Consider the following 11,802-nt stretch of genomic DNA (forward strand, 5'->3'; position numbering starts at 1 on the left):
CAAACCAGGTTGGCCAGGAATGATTTACTGACACTAAATCACACACTGCCTTCAGCAAATGTCTTGTTACCCTTGACTTCCTCTGAGAGTCTCAATTCCAGATGAGCCTTGTCTTTCCCTAAATAACCTTACTTGCCTTGGCAAAAGGTCTAAATTCTTCTTGTAAAACATTTCCCTGATTCTACACTCTCTATACCATATCTTTTCTGCACCAAAGCTTGTTAATGACTTCTCTGTTTATCTGAATCAGATTCTTGGAACATTAAGGTGGTTTCCTGGGAGCAGGGATGAACAGTCCTTATGCTTGGAGAAGGCTATGGATAGAGTCCTCTGGAACGGTATAAAGATAAATGTTGACAGGAAACTTATCACAATGAAACTTCTCAGAAATAAATTTAGGGGAAAAAAAGTAAATTGAAGAAAGAGAGGCCTGCTTATTCCTTGCTACAGTATCTATGTTTAATCAAATAATCATGAAAAGGAGATGATACTAAAGCGAAGACTGGAGTAATACTTACTAGGAATGCAAAATGATTAGATGTTTGAATTATGTTAGTTGACAAACATATCTGTAATCCACATTCACTTTTTCAAAAGTCTCACAGTAGCTCATCTACTGGTTAAAAGAATTCCTTACCCTTAATCAAGCTTTCTTCCTTAACTGCCAGGATCCAAGGCTACATCACTGGGTGTCCCGTGCCTTTCACCCTAGTCCCTGGGCTCCCAGGCAAGGCCTCCCTAAATACTATTGCCAGTGTCTGTATAGATGTGCAGACAATGGGTAACAGTCTGAGGGTCAAAAAAACTTCTTGATTCCTGCAACATCCTAGATCTGAGTCCCTGAAAACCAAAGGACCTTAGCCAGAAAGTCTCCTCTGCGGGTGAGTGCCTCCAAAAGGGAGTGTTTCTCCTGGTGGCACTGTTTACAGTCTGCTGGTTAAGCCAGGATGGCTCCTCAGCAAATTGTTCTTCCTCATCTACTCCAAGGCCCCAGATCTAATCTGCAAGTACATATCCACAGACAGCCATGAAATTTCTTCCTCCTGTCAGCTGCACAAAAAAGTTACAGAAGATGAAAACCAGTAAAATAACAGCAGACAGTTCCTTCAGTCAGCCTGTTGTACGGTATGGAAGGATCACACAGAAAATGACGCCACTAGCCTGATGTAAGTAGCTAAGCCAGCTACTTATAGCATACTTTGAGAGGCACCAATCTTGCTTCAGACTTTTTCTAGACCTCTCACTACTAAGATTCTGGATCTGCTGATTATCTGAGAGAGATTATCCAGATGAAGCCAGAACAGCGTATCTTACAAAATTCACAGAAAACTATGTAATAATTAGAACCAATATAGCAGAATAGGGATGGAATTTGACAGTAAAAAGCTGGCAGTCTTTCACGAAGAACCAACAGGAATTCACATGATAAAGTGGAAACTTCAAACCAATGAAACACAAGAAAGAAAGCGGAAGATGATTCCAAATGCTGTATCACTGCAGCTACTAAATTCACCAAATTTTTTATATATAGGAATGGATAACTTTCTCTTATATCCAAGTTCAAGCACAGTTTTTAAGACTGAGTGCCACACTTTTTTTTAATAATGCCATGTATAGTTTTGGTTACCTGCATTAAAAGAGATGAATTTATGCTGGAAGAGCTGCAAGAATTATTATAGGAATTGAGAGAATATCTTACACAAAGAGACTGTAAGACTTTTCCTTGTTTGACCTAACAATACGAAAGCTGAAAGAAGATTTCATTGCATTCTCTAGATATATCAGGGAGGGGAAAGTGCAATTTAAAGTGGAAGTTTTATTAGTACAACCAGAGATAAATATAAACTTAATCACAAAACTTTAATATCCAAATTGTGTCTACATCAATGTAAATTTTACTGAAGTAAAATTCTTACATAGATGAATAAATGTAACTGCACACACACCCAAAGCTGTACAAATTACTACCCACAGGTACAAATCTAAACATAAGTTATGGAAAAATACTTTTCAAGCTTGAATTCAGAACAAACAGTGTTATGAAAAGAGTAAGTGAGATTTTTGCTGCATTTACAAAGCCAAAATCATAATGAAAAGCTTATTGGACAAGCAAGAACCTGAAGGAAGGAAGAATAATACCAGCATCTTGTTCTTCAGTTTGAACTCCCCAGAACTTAGAAACATGTAAGATTCATAAATTCTGTAAAATTTCCTAACGTGCATATCACTTCTCGACCAAACTGTGGCCTTAGGTTGGTATTTCTATTTTTCATCAACTTCAACAGAACCCATTTTCCACTACAAAAGGAAAGAGGACTATGGTTCTAAAACTTCAAAGTTCTCATTTTGATACCACTACATCTCACAACTCACACACAGCCTCCAGAACTTAATAAACTTAACTTATGAACTTAATGTTGCTCCATTATTGTCTAAAGGCACAATTTCAACTCTGATGGAGTTAAATTTAAAACAAGCTTACCTGTTCACAGACATCACGGCACATTAAATTGTCCTTTGCATGGTAACAACAAGACAAGCCTATGGAAAAGCAGGGAGAGGGAAAAGATATTTAAAAGATTCGAAATACTTTATCATCACTACTGAACACAAGTACACACTTGATGTTCTATCAGGACAATATTCTGACCCACATATGACTGTGGGAAACATTCCTTCCCAAAAGGCAAAAAATGAACAAGAGAAAGTTTTGTTCTGAAAATGATGAAGATCTTTACAAGAAGTCTCACAGTTACCTCTGAACACTCACTGTCACCAAAATGAGATCTCTCTGCCTTTCTGCCTGTAGTCACATTTCTGCTAGTTAACTTGCATTAGCTTGGCACATGATAAATTCCTTCATGAGACAATTTAATTTATTAACTCAGGGGAAATATAAAAAAGAATAAATATGAAAAAGTAAACAAAAAACTCGCCAAAAATCTCTGTAGAGAATGTGTGCCTTTGTAAATTGAATCATCTCACAGAATCTTAAAAGTGCAAGAATCAGTTAAGAACAGGTGGTGAAGGAAATCAGACCAGGGGTCTCTTTTCACATAGGTGCTCATTGAATTCTCTGTTCTAAAAACCCTGGAACAAAACTGTAAATTGTTTCACTAGTGATGGATGATTAACACTGGATTTGTCTGACTGGATGGAAGTCACAGAACAAACATAGCTATGAACACATCAAGAGTTAAAAAAAAAAAAAATAGAAAAAACAACTGATGCACTGAGAAGTCACTGAAAGACCGAAGCTTAAAGCAGCATTTTTAGAATTATACTCTGCTGTGCTTTGTACCCCCTACCATTCAAATATTTTGTTCATTCATGGTTAAGCTTGGCAAATATAAAATGAATTGAGCAGTGCCTTAATATCCATTTTCATCCTCATTTTCCTGTGTGTTCCAGTGTTTTAGAAAACAGACAGAGGTGTCCTTGAAAGCTTTTACTTCCATACACATGATCATTTAATGATTACAGATTTCTGCTGAGATGCATCTGAACTATGTAGCACACTGGTATAACAACAAAAGTCTTTTTCACAACACCTTACCAAACAGATTTTGACTGAATCATCAAGAAGGAACTTGGGCATTAATTCTTTGCAATATTAGTAGGTTTATCAGTGGAAAGCTGGGCCAGAGTCTCTCGTATTTCATTCCACTAGTTTTTTACGGTCTCCCACCTAGAACTAAGCCTCACTAGAAACCAAAACTACAGAATAATTAAATGCCCATAAATGTCTTAGTGACTGCAGTCTCTTCTGCTTTAAAGTATTACATGTTTTGTAGTTTCTACTCCTATGACAATAATGTCATCTATGTATTAAAAGGTGTTTTCCAATATCTGTCTTAAGCTCGCTTCTTTTTCCACCACTCTTTTTTTGGTCCTGTCAGGAAGTTATGGACACAGATTCCTAGAATAGTTTGGGTTGGAAGAGACCTTAAAGATCAGCTAGTTCCAAACCCCCTGCCAAGGGCAAGGACACTTTCCACTAGACCAGACTGCTTAGAGCCCCATCCAGACTGGTTTGAACAAATCCAGGAACGGAGCATCCATCCTCTGGGAAGCCTGGACATGACTGGCATTCTGGGCTATAAGCACAAATTGCCAAGACATCTGCTATCACAGCTGTAATGTGCTATCCTTCTCTTTATTAAACGTCGAGTACCTTGTTCGATACCGCTCTTCTACTGAAAACAAGGAATAGGAGCTCTAGAACACACAGTCTGATCTGACACCGCGTCAGGTTGGTGTCATTTAGACCATTTCAAGCAACAATCCTGGGAATTCATCCGCAGGCAGTGTAACAGCCGAAGGCAACATCCCGGCCCCCAGGCACGGATCCGCTGGGGCGGACGAGGAGGTCTGTGCCCGAGGTCACGGTGCCGGGTGGGATGCCGGAGCTCCGGCCGCTATGCAGGCTGTGGGATTGCCTCTCCCCGGCTCCGGATCCGCCGCAGCGATTCCGGCGGGCGCTCTCCCTCCGCGGGGAGCCGGCGCAGGCACCAGCCCGGACCGGCACCGCTGTCGCTTCCCGGCCGCGGGCCACGGGCGGGGCGGCGTCCCTCCTCTTCCCCGAGTCCCGCATCCCGCCCCGACAGCGGCCGGACGGGAGAGTCCCGCGGCGCCCCATCCCCGCCGGCGACGCCGCCCCTGCGCCATGTTGTAGAGAGGGACCCGCGGAGCCGCCTCCCCTCACTGCCTCCCCCGCGGTCGCTACTCACCGGCCGCCGCGGGGCACAACAGCGGGGCCGCCGCCAGGCACAGCAGGGCCCAGGGCCACCGAGCGGCCGCCGCCACCATGGCCGGGTCTCGAACCCGCGCCGACCCCGCCCGGCGCCCCCCAGCCGCCGCACGGACGGACGGACGGACGGACGGGCGGGATCTGCCACCGGCAGCGCCCCCTCCCGCCGAGCCAGCGCCACCGCCCGCCGCGCCCATTGGCTGCGCCGCACGCCAGGCCCCGCCCCATTGGCTGCGCCGCACGCCAGGCCCCGCCCCATTGGCTGCGCCGCACGCCAGGCCCCGCCCCCGCCCGGCCGCCGCGGTCATTCCAGCGGGAGCCGGGTGCGGGGGGGCGTTGGGCTCTGCTCCTCCTCCTTCTCCTGCTCCTCTCTTCCTCCTCCTCCTCCTCCTCCTCCTCCTCCTCCTCCTCCTCCTCCTCCTCCTCCTCCTCCTCGGCCCGCCCGGGCTGACCGCGGGCGCCCGTTCTGTGTTGCCAGGGCCGTAGGCATCCCGCAGCCTTTCTTCCCCCCGGCCCATGGAGCGGCAGGGCCATGCCCGGAGGGAGGACTCGGACTCTGTCTGAAAAGAATACTAAGGAGAGGAGAAGGGGGCACAGACTCGGTTGATTTAGTTTATTTCTATTTTTATATAGTACTTGAATTATTAGCATAATTCTAGACATCACTTTTAAAGCATTGGTTGCAGCCTTACAGTGCTTAAATGGGGCTTATGAAGAGGAGGGATAGTGACTTCAGGCAGATAATGACAGGACAAAGGGAAATAACTTACAACTGAAAGAAGAGATATTTAAATTAGATATTCGGAAGAAAGTCTTTACTCACAGGGAAGTGCCTTACTGGCACAGGTTGCCCAGAGGAGCTAGGGATGCTCTATGGATGCCTGGCAGTGTTCAAGGCCAGATTTGACAGGGCTCTGGACAACCTGGTCTAGTGAGAGGTGTCTCTGCCCGTGGCAGGGGATTTGGAACAAGACGGTCCTTAAGGTCCTTTCCAACCCAAACCATTCTGTGATTTTTTATGATTGTAAGGCAACTTTAAAGCAATATTTTGTGCTTGAAATACTTTGTGTATCCAGTGGCTGAAGTGGCCTCCCTGGCCCCAAGCATTAACCTATGGACTCTGAATGAAAGAAAAGACTGATTGCTGAAATCTTAGCCTCAGGCAGAATTTTTCCTATAAAAACCGCTTATGCCAGGATGGAGGTGTGTGGGCATAGAGGAAAACCTCTGCTGAGGCTGACCTCTTTGTTGCACACCCAGGGCTGACCCCGGGCTCGGCTCTGTTCATTTCTTGTGGCTGGCTAGATAGAATTTGATTGCAAAATAAATATTTTATTTTTTCATTTTAATTTGGATGGACAAATTTTCATTTTTAACATAAGTGAGGTTACATGTCAGTTAAGTATCTGGGATTTCCCCCCGCAATCCAAGGTTAACTTCTGCTAATTTTCTATTTTGGGACTTAAAATTCACGGCGAGCCCACGAGGCGGCAACAGATCCCAAAGGAAAATTAGTACGAGGGCTGAACTTGTGGGCTGGTTTAAATTCTCTGAAAATACCGAGGGCCTGAACAGTTTAGATGCTTCCCCTGAGTGCCACTTACGTGCCGAGTCATTAGCAGCAGTAATTCGTCCCCCAAGCAAACAGGCAGGGAGAAGATGTGGGCGGGTCTGATAATTCAAAGGTCGTTCATAGTCACTCTAAGTCACTTCTTCAGTTCCAGATGAAATATTTGAGACCACTGAAAGTATTTCCTTCACTTTAAAGCAGCAAACAGAACTTTGAAATAATATAAGCTTCTAAAGTTTGGCTTTCTGTAAGGGCGGTATGAAGTTTAATTGTTCTAGAAAGCAAATAATTTTGTCCTTGGGAGTTTGGATGCTGAATCTGCAGGCTACTGTTTTCCACTTAAACCATGTGCATCGGCCTTTTCAAAGCAGCATTCGTTTGGAATTGAGTCCTACCCAGTATTAAGAATGAGAAGTGGAATTCTGGGACTTGAAATAATTAAATGTCTCAGTGTAAAGCAGTGTGCTACAAGTATGCTGACAGCATAATTTTAAAGTCTGGTGGTAGGACAGAAGATCTTTTTCAAGTGTTATCTTGTTTTTTGCTGCTCCTGTCAACCGCTAAGGGAAAAGGAATATTTTTTTTCCTGTATGCTGTATTTCCGGTTGCCTAGAATATAATAATGTCTGCTCATTCAGCTACACTTTTAGTATTACCTTGAATAAATCGTTCATTATCTTTTGTGCTGAGTAGCATTTGGTCCTGCCTTCTTATACTAAAAATTGCTGACTGTTACTCCATAGTTTATGTTAAGTCTCCCTCAGCAATAGGTGAAGATGCTGATAATCATTGTCTGAGTTACTGGTCCAAAAACACATTCTACTGAAAGAGCTCTGACGTGATCAGGATCCTCTCAGAAATTAAAATGATGCCACAGTTTTCTTATATCCAGATTGTCAATGTGGCAAATCTCTGTGTGTTTCAGCAGAGTACTTTGTGGACCGAAGAGTGTCCTGCATTTGAATACACATTGTATCTCATTTGAGATATGCAGTGTTGCTTTGCTGTAATTCTCAGGATATCTACACCTTGCAATTGGAAAGGTGCTTACAACACTTGTGAATTTACCCTAATTAGCATTCATTTGCCTAATCTGTGTATCAACAACTGGATAACTGCGTGATAAACCAGTGCCAGATTCCTAGCGAGAGTTTAATCGTTTTCCTGTGTTCATCTCCAGGTTGGAACCAAGACAGGGCTTTACAGCTGCCTCAGATGTGTCACTGGGCAAACTGAGAGGAACCGTGGGGCAGTCCTGGGGCTGTCCCTGACAAGCTGCTAGCTACTAAGTGAGGCTGTTGCCTGTTTCTTCGGGCTAAGCATTGATTTCCACAATAAAGCCTCTTTCAAAGAGATTTTTTTCTTAAAGAGGCAAACCTCCTTTTCAGGCAAAGCTTAGCGACTTTATAGTTTCTCTGTTAGATCTCAGCCAGCATTTTCTACCTGACTTTCTAAATAATTAATATGAATGAGAAAGATTATTTTCAAATTACTTTTTTTTTAACCCAGAAAAGTAGATTTATATTAAAAGAAAAAATGTTAATACAAAAGGTGGTTTTGATGGCTGGTATTGCACACATCAGAAGCAGAGTGCATTTATGCTGATAAAGAATGCTGTATATAAAGTAACACAGATGTGAAATTACAGCCAATTAAAGACGTACATTAATGCCAAATATAATGTCTGTGATTAATTTTTGAGCAAGTTGAACATGTGGTGCCTATTAGAGTTTATAAAATATTGCCATAGGCAAATAATTAATGTTGCATACATCAAATCTGGAAGGATACTCAACTGAAAGTGATTAAAAAATTGAAGAATATATAATTAATTAAAATTTGCTATGAAGGTAATAAAGAAGTAAATAAGATTCTGTCATCATCAGTGAGCATAAGTTAAGAAACTATTCTATTATTTCAGAAAGGAATTTGAAATGGATTGCATGTTTGCCCAGAGACAGCTTTGATGTTCATAAAGGTACTATAAGAAATCTGACTCTGCTTCACATTGCATAACTTTTCTCAGCAGAGCAAGCCACCTGAAACTAAAGTTACCAGTCAGCCTAAATTTTAAGCTCCTCAAACCAGAGTTAGAGCCATATCTGCTTCTCGTTAAATGAGAATGATGAGTGAAGTAAAATACACTTCTTGGTAACAGAACTTATGAAACGGATAATTTAAAACCAGGTTGTGCAGTGATGGGAGCATCAAGGCCATTCATTCTCTTTGACAGAGAAGAACTTCATCAGTGAAGTGTAATTACTATGTCCTTCCATTCTAAAGAAGGTGATGCTAAAAATAATGCCCAAAGAAATCACTAAGATACATGTTGCTGCTATTTGGTCCGATGCTTTTATCTCTCTATGCTGCTTGTATGCTCTGCTGTCTCTGTGTACTCTTTATAATGGAAATATGAATTAATGGATTTGTATCAATTTGCTGCTTTCAAGACCATTGCATGAGGGCCGAGGTTGCTAGAAAGTGTCTGGAGTACCTTAATGTAAAAGATCCTCTAATTGGACAGATAATTACACAATTATTTATAGAATAACATTGAGGAATTGATAGAAGGGAAAAAAAAAGTTGATTTTCAGTTTGAGAAGTTGGAAATGAGGAAGATTACACTGCAGATCCTGGAATTTGGGAATGTAGGAAAAGAGTGTTTCAAATGGAGTCATGTTCAGTCCAGTCAAATCCTTCAACCATCCTAATGATCTAAATTTGAATCTAACCTCAAGCCTGGAACACCTGTACCATAGCAGACTTGGGCTGTTCTTATGCCAGTTGAAATTCTATCTTCTTGCTGGCCTTGGCTCACCATCCAAGGGGACAAATAACAGCATTTAGCTGGTGATGACACATCCATGTGTCATCTGTGTCTTTGGATGCAGATAAATGGATATTCATTTTGCTTTTCAACTCAGGCTTCTGTAGCAGCAGTGCATCTGCCAGCATTTCATAAGCATGGGCTGGAGATAGAAAAGGATATGTTGAAGAACACTGAGAATGCCATATGGAAATTCTTCTATGGATTATCCCACTGAATCATCTAGTTGTGTATAGGATTAGTTACTCCTCCATATGGTGTTTAAGGACCAAAATGCTGCAGGAAAGTTTTCCAAAGGTTATTTTTATGTTTTTCTGTACTATGGAATTGAGTTCAAAATATATAACCTGCACCTACAGTGAGATATTTTAAAGGATCCAAAGAGCCTTATTCATTTTATTCTATGTTTTAGCAGCTATAATTCTGTCTCAGTTAGTAACCTTTGAAGGACTGTATATAATTCATTCACTGCTGTACATTTATTTCCATGTGAACAGTCTGCAAACTTTGCAGAAAGGGGTATGGGCAGTGTGAAATAATTTATGCTGCTAATTGACAATTGTGCAGTTGCTTCTACTTTCAAACAGGAAAAAAAAAATCAATGTAGACTGACAGGTTAAATAAAAAAAGTAGGGAAAGGCATAAAATTAAATTTTTTGCAATAGTTTGTGTCATACTATTGAAATCAGTTTTAGTTAAACTTGCTAAAACTAATCAGTTTAGCTACAATGAAATTGTTTTATTCTTGCTATTCCATAAATTAGCCATCAAGTTCTGTCAAGATGACATTATAATTACATGAATTACAGATCAGTGCCTATTCCCATTTGTACCTACACTTGAGTGATGTGAGTGAATTAGGGTAGAACTTTGGTAGTATGCATTAATCCTGAATATTTCTCAAAATGCTTTAATAAAAATGTTGAAAGGTGCCTTATTTATCCCATCTTATGTAGCTGTTAGTAATAAAAATATATATAGATATGGGTAATTTACATATTAAGAGTGAAGGAAGTTATTTAGAGAACTTGGATGTCTTTGCTAGGAAAGGAGAAGCAACATGTGTCTGAGAAGAGTGGAGAAAGGGAGCTGTGCATAGGGACAAGCAGTGGGGTAGTGAGAGCAAGAGCTGTAAAAAGAAACATAAAACTAAAATTGAAATTGACTGCATGGAAACACTGCATATACTTCATGCTTCAGCTGTCTGAGTTCCTTCACCAGACACTTTTTCCTACATTCTTAGCTGTGCTGGTGGATTGCCATCCTCCAAAGCTCAGCTCCTCCAGTGGAACAGAGGCAGATATGGGTGTCAGTGCCCCAGACAAAAGCTGTAAGACCCTCATCCTTCTGTGTGGCCATACTTTTCTCATGGAAAGCCTGAGAATAAGCAGCCTCTCACAATTATAATGAAGCTCATCACATAGCATCTTAAAAGGACAAAATTAAAGAGTAGCTTGGTTTAAAAGTGTTCTTACTAGTGTCAAAAAGAAAAATCAAGTAATAATTTACTGATGCCACAAATTAAATAAGATTAAATAAGTTATGTCCTTTATGCATACCTGTATACCTTACCTGCACTATTTTTTTGTTTTAATTCAATAGGCAGCACATATGGAAGATACATTAATGAAAGTAAACCTGGGGAAGGGGGAATGTTATTAAATGTGCTTTATCAAGCTGTATTTATATCTTGTACATTTAGAAGTGCCAGAGCATTTTCAAAAACAGAACCAAAATTTTATCTTTAAAACAATTTACAGAGTCTGAAAGCCCTCTGGTGTATTTTTTGCTGTTCTGTATCTCCTAGATTTGAAGATATGGGGAAAATAGTGAAACACAATCCTAAGTGGCACTTAAAATTCTTCTGCGATTCCTAAAGAAAGAGCTGTCTTTAAATGAAAGTGTATTTATAGTAGTTAGAAATGGAATTTCATGCTGGAACAGAACAGAATGTGGGAGTGCAACAGAGGGTGCAGCCTTAATGTAATGACCAAAGTATAATGACCTTAAGTGTAATGGCAGCCACCTGTTCTCACACAAGCAGCCCCTTTTATCCTCTTTCCTCTCTTTTCTTATGCTTGTTCCTTCCTTTCCCCCTTTCCCCACATTTGGTTCCTCCCCTAAATGTGCTGTGGCAAGTCCAGCCAGAGGCCAGATGCAGAGAACCTCTCCAGCAGCAGGATCATCTGCAGGGACTCACAGCTGGACAGCAAGGCTGATGGCTTTTCTGGGGCAGCTTTGGGCCAAGGGCTTGATTCCTCTTACTGGGCTACAGGGATTCTCCATCCTGCCTCTGTGCTGCTTGTATTTGTGGGGATGACCTGCTCCTCACATCAGCCAACATTGGACCAAATAACATAATCCAGTCTTTGATTTTTCAGTGCATTACCTGCAGGCCCAAGAAAACAAGACACATAACAGTCTCTGCTTCAGCAGCCTTTTGGTAACCAGTCTGACATACTCTTCTTTGTAAAGGACATGGGGGATTTTATAGTTATGCTAGGAAACCAAAATGGGGGAAAAAGGAATTTTCATACCTATTAAAAGCTGCTCAGAATATAACTTGAAGGACATATGTAACAATGGAAGTAAAATAATGAACCCCTAATGAACAGAAAAATCCCAACAGCTGAAAGCAGACCACATGTCCACTTG

General features: G+C 41.4%; 1 protein-coding gene across 8 annotated transcripts in view; it reads right to left on the minus strand.

Moving 5' to 3' along the window:
• RECK (reversion inducing cysteine rich protein with kazal motifs) overlaps positions 1-4,924 on the minus strand; it is a 65,163-nt gene extending 60,239 nt beyond the window's left edge. For 4 of the 8 annotated variants that reach the window (XR_014952762.1, XM_031503957.3, XM_085571560.1 and 1 more), the window contains exons 1-2: positions 4,731-4,913; positions 2,483-2,541 (exon numbers count right to left, since the gene is read on the minus strand). Coding sequence is in view for 6 of the 8 variants with exons in the window: in XM_031503957.3 (XP_031359817.3) it covers positions 2,483-2,541; positions 4,731-4,809 (138 nt within the window). In the remaining 2 variants the exon portion in view is untranslated. Of the gene's footprint in view, positions 1-2,482; positions 2,542-4,730 lie in introns of all 8 variants that reach the window. The other 4 variants (XR_014952763.1, XM_077785456.2, XM_085571561.1 and 1 more) reach the window with 3 other exon arrangements.
• Between the last annotated feature and the right edge of the window lie 6,878 nt (positions 4,925-11,802).

Source organism: Lonchura striata, chromosome 2 (assembly GCF_050655825.1).
Source record: "Lonchura striata isolate lonStrDom1 chromosome 2, ASM5065582v1, whole genome shotgun sequence".
NCBI classification, from domain to species: Eukaryota; Metazoa; Chordata; class Aves; order Passeriformes; family Estrildidae; genus Lonchura; species Lonchura striata.